Source organism: Podarcis erhardii (genome assembly GCF_964252035.2).
Source record: "Podarcis erhardii genome assembly, chromosome: 4".
NCBI lineage: Eukaryota > Metazoa > Chordata > Lepidosauria > Squamata > Lacertidae > Podarcis > Podarcis erhardii.
Window position 1 is genome coordinate 62,855,250 of NC_138508.1, and position 17,953 is coordinate 62,873,202.

The window sequence follows — 17,953 nt, forward strand, 5'->3', positions numbered from 1 at the left end:
AGCTGCTTTCATTCATTAATCGTGCTGATTTATCTTTTCTGCAACTTTTGTTGGCATCAAACTATAGAATAGTTGTAATTGAATTTGATTTTAAAAGTGCATCTGCTCTGTTACAACTTTCAACACAGTTATTTATCGGTGATTATTCAGTAAAACAACTAGAAGCATTGGTAATGTTCTTTGAGCTCTTTCCAGACATGACTTGAAGTGTCCAAGGCCTCATGGGTAAAAGGGCCAAATTCTTTCTGCCCCTGACCAGAAATGCCTGCATTACCTCTAAGTCCACATGTTGGCCATATCATTTGCACAGTTTATTGTGATAATTATCTTCCAGCTTGAAGATAATAACAATTGTGCAGACTGGATAACATATGAAGGAAATTTCTCCATTTGGCCTTAATGTCTAATTCATTGTTAGATTTGAGGGGGTTCTGGGGTGGGAAGTATGGGCAGAATGTGTTATAACACTCCCTCAACATGGGTAGGATCCTTACTTTTGCCCAAATGGCTGAAAAATATATTAATTCCATGGTGTTGTGGTAAAAGGTTTACTGGGAAAGAAGTGTCCTTCTTATGCTATTCTGTCACTATGATTTCTTAGTAAAGTTGCATCATTAGGCAATTCAGCCAGGTAATGTCAAGATGGTTATCTGAACAAATCTTCCATGAGTACCTTACTGACACATACAGTAATGACATTCCCTTTTGTGAACTTTCTGAAAGCAAAATGCATTTTGCCATCTCTAGTGTGACTTCTCAGTTAATAGCTTTAGTGGCAAATAATCAGATGGTGCCTCTAAATTCATGCATGCATGTTGGTGCATTTGAATGAGATGACCTCTGTAATCTCACATGACATTTAGAGGAAAACGTGTGCATACTATGAGAATTCCTTCTTTCACATATTTTGAATCATGTCATTGTGGCTTTGAATCATGTCACCTTGTTTCCAGATTTTAATAACCAAATCAGAAGCAGAGCAGCAAAAACATTGAGACCACAGTCTTTTCAGAGAAGTCCCATGAATGTAATAATGTACTTTGGAGTGAGTGAGTTCGCTTGAATACAAAACCCAAAATAGCTGAGAGATATTATCCCTACAACAAAAACCACTAAGTATTCAAGTCTGAAGAATAAGTGAATTCATTTGGCTCAGTCCTGCCACACTCACACACAAATTTCCATACTCACTTAGAGTATGAGTTTTGTTTACACTATCTCACCTGCCCTCTGGCTACTAATTCATTCTAGCATGTCAAGGCAATTATTATAGCAAACCAAGCCCCTGAGCAAATTGGAAATGCTGTTTCTTTAATCAACGTATAACAAATATTTATTTCTGAAAAGCATGCTCTCTTGAAGCCCTGCAGCCACAGCCCTCCATACTGAGCCAATATTGACTTTACTCCCTGTTTTTAAATGACAGTTAAGAGGGAAGCGGCTTGCACTGTTGGTGGTCCTGTGGAGTTTGAGAGTTAGACCATTTCAGGCATGGATCCTGTGAGTGGCTTTGAGTTGTTCTGCCTTATTCTCACTTCCCTGTCTGTAAAACTGGAATAACATTGTAGCTGTTGGTGAATAGTAGATTGTAAATATGCAATCTAAAAAATGATGCTAGCATTGAACTGTAGACATACAGTAGGTTTTAAATGGAAGAGGTACTGGATTTTTTTTCCCAGACAGGAAGCTGGGGAGGGGGACACCCAAACACCCTCTTGCGTACCCTTCCATATAATAAGTATCTTAATGTTGAAAGGTATAAACTATTAGGTTTTGATGACCCACAGAGACCGGTGGTATGGAAACCATAGCAACCAAGGGTTGTTATGGACATGGGGATATGATTTATGACCTCTATCAAAGGTCAGCTTTTGAACATTTCTGTAGTGTTTATTCTGTAAATCATGGGGCATTCTGCAGAAATCTGTTCATATTGAACAACTGAGACTTTATTGACTCTAGTTTGTGTCTGACATGCATATATTTACAACTTAGTCTCTTGGGGCAATATCAGGAGATTTTATACTTTTTAGAACATTTATACAATGCATTCTATCATAACTGAGATATAGAAGTAGATGAGCTTTTGGAACAAATATGTATTTTATATTGATGAATTTGTTTGTATAGTTGTGGGTATTTCCCAGCTCCCTACCAAATGTGTTGATGGAGATGGGGAGCTAGCTGTTGAATAGCATGGAAAGGAGATAAGGATGAGAAGGAATACTCTACACTTTAATTTTAGAGAGAGTTTAGTCATTGCATGGGTTTTTAATGCTAGGGTTTAATTGTCCATCTGACATTGGAATTGGTGTAAGTGAATAACTACATTGAGCTGATCAAATGTAACAGAAAACCATGCTTTCCACTTTATGCATGAGTCATAGTTTAGAGCTTCAGACTTGCATGCTACAGTGTCAAGGGTCACCACTGTCAGGCATCTGCTAAGAGCCCCCAATCCTGTAGGGGGCCAGCTGACAAGAGCCTTTGACTCTTCACTACTGCAGCCTACTTGCTTATCTACCTCTTGCTCTAGCCCACATAGTGGTAGAGCAACAGTCAAAGAAGAATCAGTAGATACTGCTGCCTGCTTACTCAATGATTCTCCAGCAGGAGAATCAAGTGGTAGCAATGAGGAGGAGGAGCTGTTGATAATGGCCAGGAACAAGAATCACTATGGGATGGAGGCCATGTGTTTTTTCTTGCCCAAGGGCCTTCCAAAATCTGAAGCCCGTAAGAGTGCACTCTACCTCCTCTCTCCTTTTCTGACTGTAAACATTTGCTTCTATTAAGCAACCCACAGGATGAAATCTTGCTGCATGGAGATCTGCCCAGCTGTTGAGGTGTCAGGATGGGGCTCTCCTCATTGTCCCACAGCCCACCAAAGTCCATCTGGTTGCCACCAGGGCAGGAACGTTTATTTTGTGGCAACTAGCTTGTAATTTCCCTCCTAACTTAAAGCAAGCACCAACTCTGCTGAGTGTTCAGCACCTCCTGAAAATGTATTTGTTCACCTAAACCTTTACTGATCATTTACTTCTCATTGTTGCTGCTTTTACTGTATTTATTGGATTTTAATGTCCTGTTTTATAGTTATGTGTTATAAACTGTTCCCAAAATTTCAATGAAGAGCAGTATAAAAGTGTTTCAAATAAATGTGGAAAATGTGGAAATGCATAGTTAAATCTGTGAGTTGCCATCTTTAACATCTGAACAAGAGCAAAATTGATACATTAAAGGATATAAATTGTGAATGCTACTGAAAGTAAATATTTGCACAAATGAGCAACTATTTTCTTTTTCTTTACACTTCATCACACAACAGCAGTGAGTCGCCTTAATGTAGTTACTCAGTTAGGCTTAAATCATGCATTAAGTGTGCTAATATTGGTTTAGTCATACTACATTGCACTTCTCTATAAAAATAGAAAGGTTGTAGCTTCATGGATTTGCCTTGCTGAAGCAGTTTGTTGAAGGATAGCACTGAATATGCTGGAACTAGAAGGGATTCAGTGTAACATTGCTGTTGCTTGTGATTCATTCTTACTTACTTATTGTATTTATTAAAGATGGTGCACAAAGGAGTTTATCAGATTACAGAACCTGTTTCTGTGAATATTAAGGGTCAATGTAAACGCTTACACTTAGTTGTACCTTGGGACTCATCTAAAATTTGTTAATATTTAGTACAGAAAGGTAAATCATGTTAAAAAATCTTGTTAAAAGGTTATTTGCTTTCAGATATTTGAATTCCTATAATCTGAAAAGCCTTTCTTTTCCATTTCTAAAAAAAAGTTAGATCAGAGCACTCATGAACTAGACAGTTGTTACCCATATTGTCTTCCCCCCAGTAGCTCTTTGTTGTATGTCCCCATGTAGGTAACCTTTTCATTCATCAAGACCTTTCACTCTACAAATGTAGAATACCTATGTAGAATACTAATGGATACCTGAGGATAATTTCATTTTACTTTGATAAAGAGGTTAAGCTGCATTTCACAGTTCTTTGAACACATTCACTACACATGTCCAGCATGGCCACCGACTTGGATGGCTTTAAAAGAGTATTTGAAAAGTTCATCTCTACAGTGGCTACTAGCCATAATGACTATGTTCTACCTCCACTGCTAGAGACAGTATGCCTCTGAATACTAGTCATTGGGACTTACTAGTGGAGAGAGCGCTGTTGGAACTCAGATCCTGCTTAGGGGTTTCCCATAGGCATCTGGTTGGCCACTGTAAAGGGGCTGGACTAGATGGGTCTTTGGCCAGATCAAGTAGGTCTCTTCTGAAGTTATCAAACCTGGACAAAAATAAAAATACTGCATACCACCAACTATTGCTGATGACTTTTTAAAATTAGTTGTGCTGATTGATTTCTTGGTATTTCTTCAGTCACTGGTCTAGTTGTGTTGGAGGCGTGAGCTGGAATGGTGGCATCTGCCGCAATGCAGCTGAGACAAGATAAGAGAGGGCAGGTTTCAGAGATAAATGACTTGCGACAAACCATTTCTATGCAGCAGTGCTGTACAGCAATAGAAACACTTCTTGGGTCTTTATCAGAATAAGCCGCTGGTTCCATATAAGATGAAACCCTTCATTTCATGTCAGGAGCTTCAGCTTGATTTATAGCTGTTGATTTGGTTTTGGAATGTCTCAAAATAAAGTTTAGGGTGTTTTAGTGTTTTTGGTATTTGGTTTATTTTCTGTGAGGCTCATCATTAGTTTCTATTTTTTAAAAAATCCAAACATTCAGAGCAGACAGAAATAGATGCATGCAAGAGGCAAGGAAGGAAATACCAAAGACCAAAAAGAAAATGGGGGTAGTCAAGATAAAGAGTAGAGTTGCTTGCTATTTGGAAATCTTTGTATGGGTCAGTGTGTAACACCCAACTTACTATGGCATTTTGCTATTAAGTGCCTTTCTTGCTGGTCTGACTGATGTCCTTTCACCAGGTTTCACTTTTTCATGGCATACTTGAATCATTACTTATTTGTGCATGAAGTGTCTGTTAATAGCAGGAACTGACAGATAGGATGCTGAAACATTAGCCCTGTTTATCTGATAGATCTGGTGATATGAAAGTGCTGGGGAAAGGATTATGCCAACTGGTGGCAGTGTCTTTGCTCTGTTCACATGTTCAGCTAAACAGAGCCCATGTGTGTAGTCACTGTTCAGAGATATAGATCAAGGTGCTGAGAGAGGGTTTGATGGTGAATAGCAGCAGAAGGGGACATCTTCAGCAGGAAACTGGCCTGGTACCTCAATCTGTGTTGGGAGCATACTCTAGATCACTACCCCACAAATGTTTTCTTCTTCTTTTTAATAAAAAGGGCCATTTATGCACACTTATTTAAAAAGCACAAGGTTTGTTCCTGTGATTTGAATTATATATAAGAGGGCTGGCATGATAGTTTAAATCATGGTGGCCATAGTGACTGACCCATGTAGACACACACTAATGATCAGTACAGTAAACTTTAGGTTATATAAAATCAAATCACACACCGTTATCCACACAGCTGCCATGTGCAGCTTCCAGTTAGCAACTCACACTTACAGATGCATGCTTAAACCTTGCTGGATCCTCACAGTAAATCTCTCCTGAGATGCTTTAGCTTGAAACTTTTGTCTTCACATTCCCCACATTTCCAGAGCTTGCTTTGGGTGCTATGAATCCTGCAAAGTTACCACAAGACAGGAAGAAGCAGGGTACAAAATTTCCAAATGGTGTGGGGAGTCTTTATGAATAGGAAAGACTCCTCAGTCTACACCATCATCTTCAATGAGTTGGCAGTGGAGGTGGGTAGAGCTAGCCATTTTCCCCACTACTGCCCCAGGATTCATAATGCCTAAAGAGGACACAGATCAACAAAATTAATAATACTACTACTAATAATAATACCACCTAGATTTATATACCACCCTTCATTATAAGATCTCAGGGTGGTTCACTAAAGGGTTAAATGGCTTAGTGTCCCTGTGTGAATAATCTTTCTGAAGGTGATTGTTTCACATAAGGATTATTCAACAAATATTTGAAGAAAACAGCAGTTGGCTATGCACCGTAGTAATCTTTGATAAAATTCCCAGTGATGGTAAAAGAACAGGACTGAACCAAGAGGTTTAAGTCAGGTTGCTTGCTTTCTACATTTTCCCCCTCAACTTTTATGCCAAAAGCTTTATTATGTTTCCTGAATTTGTATTATGTTTTACATCCCTTTTCACCTGAGGAGTAGGAAAAGATAACATCTCATTGTGAGTTTTAGGATATAATTTCCCATGCAAATTAAGGTAAACAAGAATAGATTTAAACATTAAACAACCATGTGTGAAATTATTTCAGTTACTCCATCATTCCACCACTTGTCCAGTACTCTACTTCCCAGGGAGTGAGGAGCTGTTAACACTGCATTTGGGCAGGTGACTTTCCTGTGCTCTCTGTTAAGTGGCAAGATTCTTCCAATCTAATCATAAGATATTCAGGAAAAGGAGAGCAACTGGGGTTTTTTTTGTGTGTGTAAAGAACAGCATCATACAGGTTGCAGTTGACAGCTTTAAGCTCAACGAGAAGAAAAGAAGCTTTTCAGGTGATGTGAGGACTGTTGAGTAACATTCTAGAGCAGGGTGTGGCAGGAGAATGTGGGAAGTGTGGCGGAAAGATTAGAGGACAATCATTATTATATTTTGGGAATAGTTCATGTAGCTGCATTGTTTTACACGTTCTTGATTTCCCATGATCATATAAGGTAGTTGTGTTCGGTGTTATAAATCAAACACTGCTAGGTGATGTTTCTATTTGTTTTCCAATGTTTTTCTTATCAATAAAAAACTGGGTGTGGTGCGAGAAAATTTTTATTCTGAAAGTGTGTCCCAGAGAAAAAAGTTTGAGAACCACTGTTCTAGGGGATTTTGCAGGAGCTCGCATTCTTGGGTTGAGCTTAGAAAGCTTTGGAAATATTGTGAACGTGGCTGGGGCGGAGTAGTAGAAAGCGACTGTTTCATTAAATAATATCATGTCTGCATGGTTGTAAATACTGCCTCTATTTTGACAGAACAAAAATATAGATACACTGAGAATGCAATCCTATGCACACTTACTTGGGAGTAAGCTTCATTGAACACAATAGGACAGGCATTCCCAAACTTGGCCCTCCAGCTGTTTTGGGACTACAACTCCCATCATCCCTAGCTAACAGGACCAGTGGTCAGGGATGATGGGAACTGTAGTCCCAAAACAGCTGGAGGGCCAAGTTTGGGGATGCCTGCAATAGGACTTACTTCTACATGCATTGGATTGTCATGTGAATGTTATGCTTAATTGCTTGGGCGACTTTTCAAAATAATCATAATAATTCTATTCTGTCAGCCATAGTTGCTCAGGAGCTTCCAAGTGCTTTGTGTTAGCTTCTTTCCCTTATTTGAAAGTTCTCACTGATGTCTGTCTCTCCTCCTCATCTTTTATAATTTGCCTGTGTTTAAAAAGCAAATGGCATTACTATGTAATTAGTGCTCTTTGATGCCCTTAGAAATGAAGCATTAGTTTGACCTCATAGAATTCTCAGCTGGTGACATATTTTATGTGATTAATGATTTACAGAAGGAAAGCTTAAATGTAAATGTTTAAACTTCAGCAAAACGTAAGTCCCCTTGAACTGTTGATAGTTGCTATTAAAATTAAATAAATAAAATAATTGCAAATCTTAATCAAGAACCTGATGGATGTGCAGCCACAATATTATAATCTTTGCTTATATTTTAAACATGTTATCAAATTGGATGAAAAACTAAAGGGATTTTCCCCCCAAGAGAAATAATCCAATATCTTGTGTTTTATGTTGTAAACTGCCCTGTGATCTTCAGGTGAAGGGAGGTATAAAAATGTAACAAACAAACAAACAAACAAACAAACAAACAAACAAACAAAGGTATTTCCGTTCCTATGGAAGAAAGATTTGAACAAAGTAGCAGAAATGTGTGGCCATGTGAATGCTTTCCCTCATAGCAGAGAATTAATGAATATCACTATAGTTCGTGAAATTGTAATTTGGTTTATTAATATTGGTTAGAAGAAAAGCTATTTGTTTGCAATCAAGAGACAGCAATCTACCAGAAATAATAAAAAAGCAATTTCTTAAAATGAAAAGGGGAAAGACAATGCACAGAGGAAAGGCAGTGTAGATTTGCTAAGGATCTTTTTAATTTATGAGTTTTCTATAGATCTGTATTATGCAATAGTAACAGGGATGGTCTAACCAACAGCTAAAGACTAAGGTTGTGCACATGGTTTAATCCTACCTTATGAGCAGCAAATCCTATATCCCTTCCAAGTGAAAAGCTCTAAAGCCACTCAGATTAAATCATTTGAGCACCATGGTATATTGCCATAGATGAAGGGATTTAATTTCACGTAGGTTATGCACCGACTTCAGAATTAAAATTCTAATGTCTCCAGTAGCTTGCCAGGCACTGTGACATCTTTTGAATTCATTGCTACAGAATGTTCCGATGTCCACTAGCATAAATGAGTTTTGAAAAAGATTCAGTATTGCAGAGGATTGCTACTTGCTGCATTAGCCAGAAATACATCATTCACATTCAGAGGCAGTATATGTCTTCCGGCCAAGTGCTGCAAACAAACAAAAGGAGGATGAAGGTTGTGTTCTACTTTTGTCAACTGCCTAGCAGCATATGAAGCATTGTTGAAGATGCTAGGCTAGATGGATCATTGACATGATGCATCATGGCAGTTCTTGTTAAAAGAATTTGGCATGAATTCTATCTAAATGGTTTTGAGTCTGTCTTTTGTTGTCTTGGTTAGTTGTTCCTTTAACTGGTACTATATTCGTATTGGCTGAAGTACTATCTCTGGTAGTATTGACTGCAAAACTGTACAATACCTATTATTTAAGTTAATCTTGCAGGTGTGCAAATGTTTTCAGGTACACAGCTATTGTCACCAGTGCAATGCTTCTCAGAATGTGGAGTGGGTCTTTTGGGAAAAGTGGAACACATGAAAGGAAAGAGCAAAGTTTGAAGTTGGTAAAGGCAAATATTTTTTCACTATCGCCATCCAAGGCAAGGTTGGGTTGAATTATCCACACTGGACTTGTGGTGACGACTGCTTCCCCTTCCACACCATGCAGCCACTTGATTTATGAAAAGTGCTGCTTTACCTGGTGTTCACTCGTATGTGGTTTTAAGAGGGGTTAGGTATGATTTGTTCCACTCACTCTAATGATCTGTACATACTTTCTGTTAGATGGTTGGTGCTAGGTTGAGGGTATCAGAATATAGGATGTTCATACGGTAGGATGTTTTCATCTTTCATATAGCTCAGTTGCTAGAGCATGAGACTCTTAATTTCAGGGTCATGGGTCCGAGCCTCACATTGGGCAAAAAGATTCCTGTATTGCAGGGGGTTGAACTAAATTAGTCTTTTGGCCCCTTCCAACTCTACAATTTAATGATTCTATAATTCTAGAAGTGAGCAAGAATCAAAAATTTTGAGAAACACTGCACTCATATTTGATGTTCCTCTTTATTCAGCAGTAGAAGCCGCCGCCACCACCACATACCAAGCTGATTTGACACCTACATCTGAACTGTTATGTGGAAAACCTGCTTATAATCCAGAAGTTTCCTATTAACAAATTCATGTTTCCAGTATTCTGACAAAGTTAGAATAAAACAAACAAACAAAATTCTAACAGGAAAAAAATACAACACCCAAATGTGTTCCTTGACCATCCTCACTGCTCATAATATCTTTTTTAAAAAATGGGAATTGCTTCATGAAATTAATTCAATTATCTCAGTTTTGGGAAACAGGCCGCACCCAGGATTATAAAAGCTGGAAATGCTGAAAGGCATAGATAAAGATTGTGGAGGGGTGAATATGTTGCATTACTGTAGAAGCATAAAGAGAGTCTTTGTTTGCATCTTATTACGTAGGAGGGTAGGCATTTTGTCTCTTTCTTTATATTTATAAGTGTGTGTAATGCATTTATCCAAAGTCTCAAAGCTGAATAGAAAATATAAATGTGTGCAGAAATGTATGTCTTTAGCAATAAATGTCACTTGTTGTATATACCCAAGAATGGAATTCTTCATGATCAGCCACACTTTTTAGAAATCAGTTTATTGGATTTTTCATCCTTTTGTCTTGATAAGCGATTGAGATTCCCTTGTTAAAAATACATAAATTTAAAAATCCCATCTAAACTATATTAATTATATAGTAGAGAGAGAGAGAGAGAAAATTTAAGCAACGAAGAATTTTAGATTTTAACTAATTATGACTATACAAGCCCATACAATAAATCAGCCATCTGGAAAACATTCCTTATCACCAATGCTCTTTTTCTGGGGGGCAGGGGGTCACAGGAATACGCATACCCCTAAACATTTTGTGAATCTTTGTACTTTTGTCCATTTACTGTATTTATTTCCCCTGATTTGAACTATAAAATGGTGATTTTCTTGAGTCAAAATGAGAGTACCCCTAAACATTTTTTTAGAACAAGAAAGCACTGCTTATCACTATGTAGAGGAATATTCTATAATATCTAAGTGGAGACCTACAAGCTTTTTATTTTTGCAATTTGTGGTATAATCAAACATAGCTTCCAAACATTGAAAGGCCATATTGTTAATTGTAGCGGGACATTGAATAGAGTTTAAAAATATTCAACAAATGAAAATGACAAGATTTCACATTGGCTTCAATAAAGGGATAAAAATCAACAAATATTTCAGATAACAATAACAGCAGAATATAAATGTGAAGAAAAGAAGAAACTGATGACCAACCTGAAATTTGGTTTTTGAAAGATGTGTTTGAGATAGTAAGAAGACATTCATAATGAAATAGCTAAATCAGAAGGAATATTAGTTTAAGAAGGTCAGATGAGAAAGAAGAATAAATATAAAGGTCATTAGGAAAAACCAAGATAACCCAAGTAGAATGAATAAATAATGCTTGAAAGAAGAGGCATAAATATAAAAATAGAAGAGGCTGAGAATGGAACTGTAAGGAACCCCAAAAGAAAGAGTGGAAGGGGAGCCATTAACACCAACAGCTGGTGGAGAGATAGCATAAAATCCATGAAAGAATGTGCCCATTAAAACATGGAAAGTACAAAGAGACAAGAATAATAGATTGGTCAACAGTATCAAAAGCTTTAAAAAGGATCAAAGAGTAAGAAGTGAATAGCTAAATTGTCATGAGATGTAGCTAAAAGATCATTAGCAACATTAAGAACAATTTCAGTTGCATGGTGACAGCAGAAGCCAGATTGGAAGGGATGAAACATGGAAAAAACAAAAAGAAAATGATACATTGGGAAAGGAAAGGCGTTTTAGAAGTGATGGGGGATACAGATTATCACTCAAACGTTGCTTGTCATTTAAGGGGAGAGATTGCTTTGCCATTGTAACGACCTGACTTTTTCTCAACCATGTCTTTACCTAACTTTTTCTGAAAAATATAACAATATAAGCAAAATTAGTACTAGCATAGGAACCAAATTATTTCGAAATATGAGCAGCAATAACCACTGAAAAAGATCCACAATAAATACACTACATATTAAAACTTCATTTGCGACCTGATAACTAAAAAAGAGGCAAAGCCTTGGTTGAACTTGTGTTGCTTTTAAGATTAAATCCATAAAACACCTGCATAGGGAAACAGCTATTGGTGCAGAACTAACTTCAACATAGAACTAAAACTGCTGCCACTAGGGCACCCAAACTCCTGTCTGCAGGAAACAGAGTTACCACTATCCAACTTACTTGCTTCCCAGGCCATGCCATGAAGGCAAGTAGGTAGACCCACTCCCCTTCCTGAGACCCCATAGCTCCAGGCAGATGAGACAGGTTGGTCCTACAGGCAGCTCCTGTCCCAATTTACGACCCCATATCTCAGACAGCAAACCTCAGAGCCAGCCCGTTACCCTGAAAGGTGCCCTTCCCAAAATATGAGTAGCAATCACCACTGAAAATGATCCACACTAAATAAACCATATATTAAAACTTGATTTCTGGGGAATGTTTTATTGGAGGCTTTCAGAACAAAACCTACATTGGGGTTTTCAGACTGACCTGGCAAATTTCCAAGTTAAGAAAGGTTTTTCCAAATGGGCATTGCTGCAGTTTATACTGCTTATTTATAATTTTCCATTTCACAACATTACAATACATATATTCAATCACAAAAAACAGAAAAGTGACCTGTCACTTTAATGTTGATAAGAAAAGAAACCATATCTAGAAGGTGGAAAGTTTGTTGGATTTAAGCTGGCTTTTATCCTCATGGGCACGACTCCAAACACATTACTCTTGCACGTAATTATACATGTATGTGTGGCATCTACTTCATTTGGATTTGTGTGAATAGAACTGTGTACACGATTCCAACAAAATGTTCTTTCCCTGTCTAAAGCATTAATTCTGCCATTTCAAATTGTTGCAGGAGTAAGTTTAGCTGTATTGACATCTGTTAGCAGGATTATTGGGGTGGGGTGTGAAGTTTAACAGGACACCTTATTGTCTCCTTTATTACACTGAGTCATTTTCCCTCTGCGCAGGTGTCCATTGATGAGCGTATCAGGCAGTTGCATGAGGCCCACCGAGATTTCGGTCCTACTTCTCAGCACTTCCTTTCCAGTAAGTAATTGCTCTTTGTTGTTGTTGCTAACTTGCTTAAGAAACTATTAAAAGTTTGTTATGTAGTCAGTCTTTACAGAAATGATAGCTAGGATTTCTTGTCTGGCCTTTGATTAGAAACTACCATTGTGGACAATTTAGTAATCCAGCAGTTAAGATTCAGTGTGAACTGAAACTTTGGCTCAGAAGTTCATAAAATTCTAATGCAAAAAAAGCCTCTAATATTATGACCTACTACTCATAAACACAAGATAAAGTGGTAAACCTATTTAGTGACTGTTCCACTTCAGACTAGGGTGTCCCTGGATTTTGGGCACCTGGTGCGAATATAATTTCCAAGGTACAGAAAATTAAATGCCAGGGAAAGGGGCTGTAGGTAACCTAGCCATCTTGCTGGTATTTTACGTATAGACTTTCGCTGCCATGGTTAAGTATTCAACCTGGGAATAAATATACCCCTACCTGCTACTTGAGGTAATATAGTTGAAAGACACAGGTTTACCACACTTATCTGGTGTTTGTTTGCGCAAACAACATTTGCCACCTTACAACAACTTGGGTTTTTTTAGTATGACATTTGTTCTTTCCAATGTTTGTCTACATTTAAGAAGAACTTTCTGTACAGAAAGACATTGACTCAAATGATTACAGGATCTTGTTCATTAGAATTTGATCTATATACGTACTATTGTTTATTTGTTGCTATAGGAGGGAATAGAAGCTATTCATTTATCTGGGTGCAGCCGGTGACAACCGATAGGGTGGTGAAGTGAGCATACGCTAAACTGCCAGAGGCAAGCGCCAGATCCTTTCAATTTTGTCTCAAGATTTCTATTAGTTTTCACTGTCTCATAGAATTTACTGTGAGCCATTAAGAATAAATCCTACTCCCATTTACACAGCCTCATCCAAGGTTCCATTTCTTGGGCATAGTCTAAACATGCAGCAGAATGAATTCTGGGTTGGTAACATGGATTGTACTGCTTCAAACTGCCAATGTTGGCTCACACTTTTGAATCTTCCCTTAACAGTAGACCATTAGTACAGGAAGTGGCAAAAAACTTCCCCCCCCCCAAGAGCTTTATTTTTGTTAGAGATGGGGAAGCATTCAAAAATTATATAAATTTTAAAATATTATATAGCTATATATATTACCAGCAATCTGAAGTGGAACTGTATAACCACCTCAGTATTCTGCCACCTCGTTGTATGTCTAGAGTGAGACAGTTTTTCAGTGTAGCTTTTATAGGAGAATATTTGCTAAATAGATAATTTGTCTGCACTATGCAGTATTTCTGCATAGGTAGCATTCCTATAAAGATTCAAGTGATGTGCAGCAAGGAAAAATAGTTTGTTCTATCAAAATCAAACAGGAAAGCATTCATCTATTCTGACCCATAAGATAGTTCCAAAATTGTTGTGGCTGCAGGTACAGGGTTGGAGTTCCAGCACAGGATTTCATAAAGCAGGTTGTCTGTAGAATCTACAAGAGAGCCAGGCAGATAGTGCTACTTGTAGCTTTCAGACTCTTCCACTCATTAGAAATCTTATATCAAAAAATATATGGAATATATACTAAACACAGGGTACCTAATTTTATCCTTGATGTGAGTGGGCAGTGAATACAAAGGGGCAGTTGAATTTTGAAAAACAAACAAACAAAAACAAACAAACAAAGGAACATGGAACACACAGGCAGCCTCATTTATGAGAATAAGAGGCAGTCCTAGCAGCTACATAAACATCTTTCAACTTTTACTAAGCCATCTGCAGGTGTGGTGATCTATTGAATCCTGCAAAGGTTGATTTTAAGACACTAGTTCCATCAGTCTTCTCTGCATCTTTATGGATATATACATGAACCACCTCTGCAGGATCTGGAACTTGTTTTTATCATTCTATTTGCTGGCTACAAAATCATGCATCTTGTTACACACCACACCAATCTCCACAGCAGTACAGGACTTTCAGGCACATTTTACGCAGGGTCTGTGTTTGCTTTTGGAAAATGAGGCACAACAGAGACAGTGGTGTCTTTATAATATATGGTTTATTTACACATATATATTAACCTGAGTCTAAATTAGAGGGATCCCCAGCATTACACTCCAAGAGGGTCTCTTGCCTCTTCCATAAGCACAGCATTGGATTTAAACAGACACCAGCCATTTCTCTGCCTCTCTCTCCAGCCCAATGCTTACTCACTGTTGCATAACTCTTAACTGCAATCCTTAAACTCTTGGCTTTTTCTCTGGAGTCAAAGGGGCCCCACCTCTTTGCACTCTGTAGTGAGTTCCTTTGATGCACTGTTGTGCTAAACAGCTCCTTACCCCACAGGCTAACACCACCAGGGAAACTAGTCTGGGTTACAAAGCACTACCTTGACCTAATTAGCCCTTAACTCATGGTAATTTCAGAGGGTTTAGAAACGGTCTAATGATACAATTTAAGACATACAGGTCTGACATCCTGTTTTAACTCACAAGCTGTAATTCTAACGTTTACAGAATCCAGGCATTTAGCACCCACAAATTAATACATTATAAACTCAACATACAACGTATTTGTTAATGTGTCTACACAAGGAAGTGAAACAATGGTTTCTTGGGACTGCAGCATGAGATTTACTCTCAACTCATTGTGGACAAGGGTTTAAACTCATTTGTGATTGTAGAGAAGGAAAGGGTGGAAATTTGGGGAGGGGGTAAAGCAAGGCCTTGCACAAGTAATTTGGAAGCTACTGTGCTTTTCACAAAGCTGCTTCTTTCAAAATATTCTCTCATGTTCAGTTAGTACAGATGTTTCCAGCTGGTTATTATCATATGCATATGTCTGCCTGCTAAGGTATCTTTAATGACAATGGCTACTTTTTAGGATGAAACGTATTCCATTTGCAAGTTGTAGTGCTATTCAGCAAGGCTATTATACTGATGCCCAACTGAGGACAGAGAAAACTGATGCACATACCTGCTTATTAAAGTGTTTTAGTCTTCATAATGTCCTCTCATGACCTCCACTAAGAAGTTGGTAGTGATCAGGTACTCATTTAAAAACTACATTCAAGCAAGGGCACTATGCTACATCCACTAACTGAAATGGTGGGAGGAACAAAAAGCCACAGCAGAAAAGGTACTTCAAAATGGCAACTAATACAGTAAAATCCTCTAACTCAGCACTGGAGGTGGGGGTGGGGAAAGAGATGGTTATCACTGGTACAGCCTTTATGCAGTATGTTTTGAAGTCTTTTGAAAGACTACTTGAAGCAGCATCAAAGCAGCAAGGCACAGATTGAAATGAATCTGTTTGAAAGCCACGTCTTTGGCCTATTGTACTGCGATTATAGGAAAGTAAATAACAAAACCATATTTAAAGGATTGCATCGGTGGAATACAGCATAGGCACAGGATAATGGTCTCCTGCTGCTTGTTTGATGCATGACTAGGGAAAACCAACGAAAAGATGCTGAGGTTTCATTATCAAAGTAAAATACATTGTGAGCTGATGTGTTGAAATGACTTTACTGCGGCTACACCAGATCATTAATGAAGTAGGTGGGGCCACCAGGCGTGGCAAGACTTGGGTGTGCAATGCAACATAGTATTATTGAGCAGCTGCATTGTAATTGGCATCAGGAATAAAGCTGGGGTTTCAGGCCAAGAAGAAACATACCTGTTCTTTAGAAGGTACATCTTTTAAAGTAAGATGTGCTATTAAGAATAAATTGATTTTTCACAAGCATATTTTGGACACATTTCCTATCTGTACTGTTTTGTGACACACACATGCAGAGGCGTAGAACTCTTTTTTGAACTGCACATTTTACAGCATGGTAGCTTTTATATGTAAAATGTGACTATTCTTTTGAAGCTCGTTAACAAAAACATTCTATTTGGTTTTACAATAATGTAACTTATTTTATTTTAGTTATTTATAAGTTATTACAATTTTGTCACTTTGAATGCCATTTATGCTTGTCTACGGAAGTTAATCCAAGTTTAAAACAGCCTCCTGTCTTTGCTATGGAAAAAGAAATTTGAATGCATCTGTTCACTACCACCCCATGCTTCAGGTAGACTTGTCCACCTTTCAAAGGAAAACAAAACCTGGAAATATCACTTGTGTGATCATGCATCACTCTTTTAAAACAAACAAATTATTATTATTATAATTATTACCATTATTTATTACTTTCGTATACTGCCCTTCATCCAAAGATCATGGGGCAGTTCACAACATAAAAATACAAGATGAGAACACATAATAAAATAAACACAAACCAATAGCCTTCCTCCCACAAACACATTTAAAAGGTCATAGAATGCTAATCAGCCAAAGGCCTGGTTATAGAAAAGCATTTTTGCTTGGCAACTAAAGATATGTAATAAAGGTGAGCCTCCCTAGGGGGAGTATTCTACAAATGGGGAGTCACTGCAGAAAAGGCCCATTCTTGTATTGCCGCCCTCTGGACCTCTAATGGAAGAGTCATACGAAGAAGGGACTCAGATGATGATTGCAGGGTCTGGATCAGTCTATACGGGGAGAAGCAGTCCTTGACACACACAGCAATTTTTAAGAGACATGAAAGTCCACTGAGGATGGGGAGAGATTGGTCATGGCATCTCAAGGACCAAACTTACCAGCACCTTAAGGAGTTGGATTTTGCTACAGACTTATAGTACCAGTATCTTTTAATCTCCATTCTGGAGAGAAAATAGTTTGAGCAGACCACACCCACTTCACTCAGATAAAACAATATTACAGTGATGGCAAGAGTCAGTGGCAGATATCCTGAGAACTGAAGCAGAAGGAAGCTCTCAAAATGGAACATAGTTGCTCCCTTTTCCCTGTGCCCTCTGAAAAGCCTTTCCAGGGGGTGTACCTTAACAGCATGGGATAGGCCATATGGGCTGCTGGTGAGAAGGTCATGGCCCAAACTTAAGTGGAGGCACCTTGTGCAAGTAGCATTTTACTTGGATAAGGAAACCACCTGATTTTTGTCCATTTCCCTTTTCTACTGCACCTCCCATCCCATGTCATTCAGGTGAGTCCCCTGACCCTCTGAAGAAGCATTGCACGGTGCAGGAGAGACAGAGAGAATTGAAGATAATTCCTCAATTATCTTCCTTCTACTCCTGGTTCACAGAATCCAAGCCACTTCCCAAAGACTTTTAGCAGGCATTGGAAGGGAAGTAGATTCCATTAGAGAATCTTCATCTGAAAGACATGGGTGAAAAGTCTTTATCTAATGAATATGGATCAATACAGTAAGGGACACAAATGCAA

At 38.2% G+C, this 17,953-nt stretch overlaps 1 protein-coding gene across 11 annotated transcripts in view; it reads left to right on the plus strand.

Moving 5' to 3' along the window:
• The window catches only part of DMD (dystrophin), a 1,009,769-nt gene that overhangs the window by 862,810 nt on the left and 129,006 nt on the right, over positions 1–17,953 (plus strand). For all 11 annotated transcript variants that reach the window (XM_081858834.1, XM_081858841.1, XM_081858836.1 and 8 more), the window contains one exon: positions 12,592–12,670. In XM_081858834.1, coding sequence (XP_081714960.1) covers positions 12,592–12,670 — 79 coding nt within the window. The remainder of the gene's footprint in view (positions 1–12,591; positions 12,671–17,953) is intronic.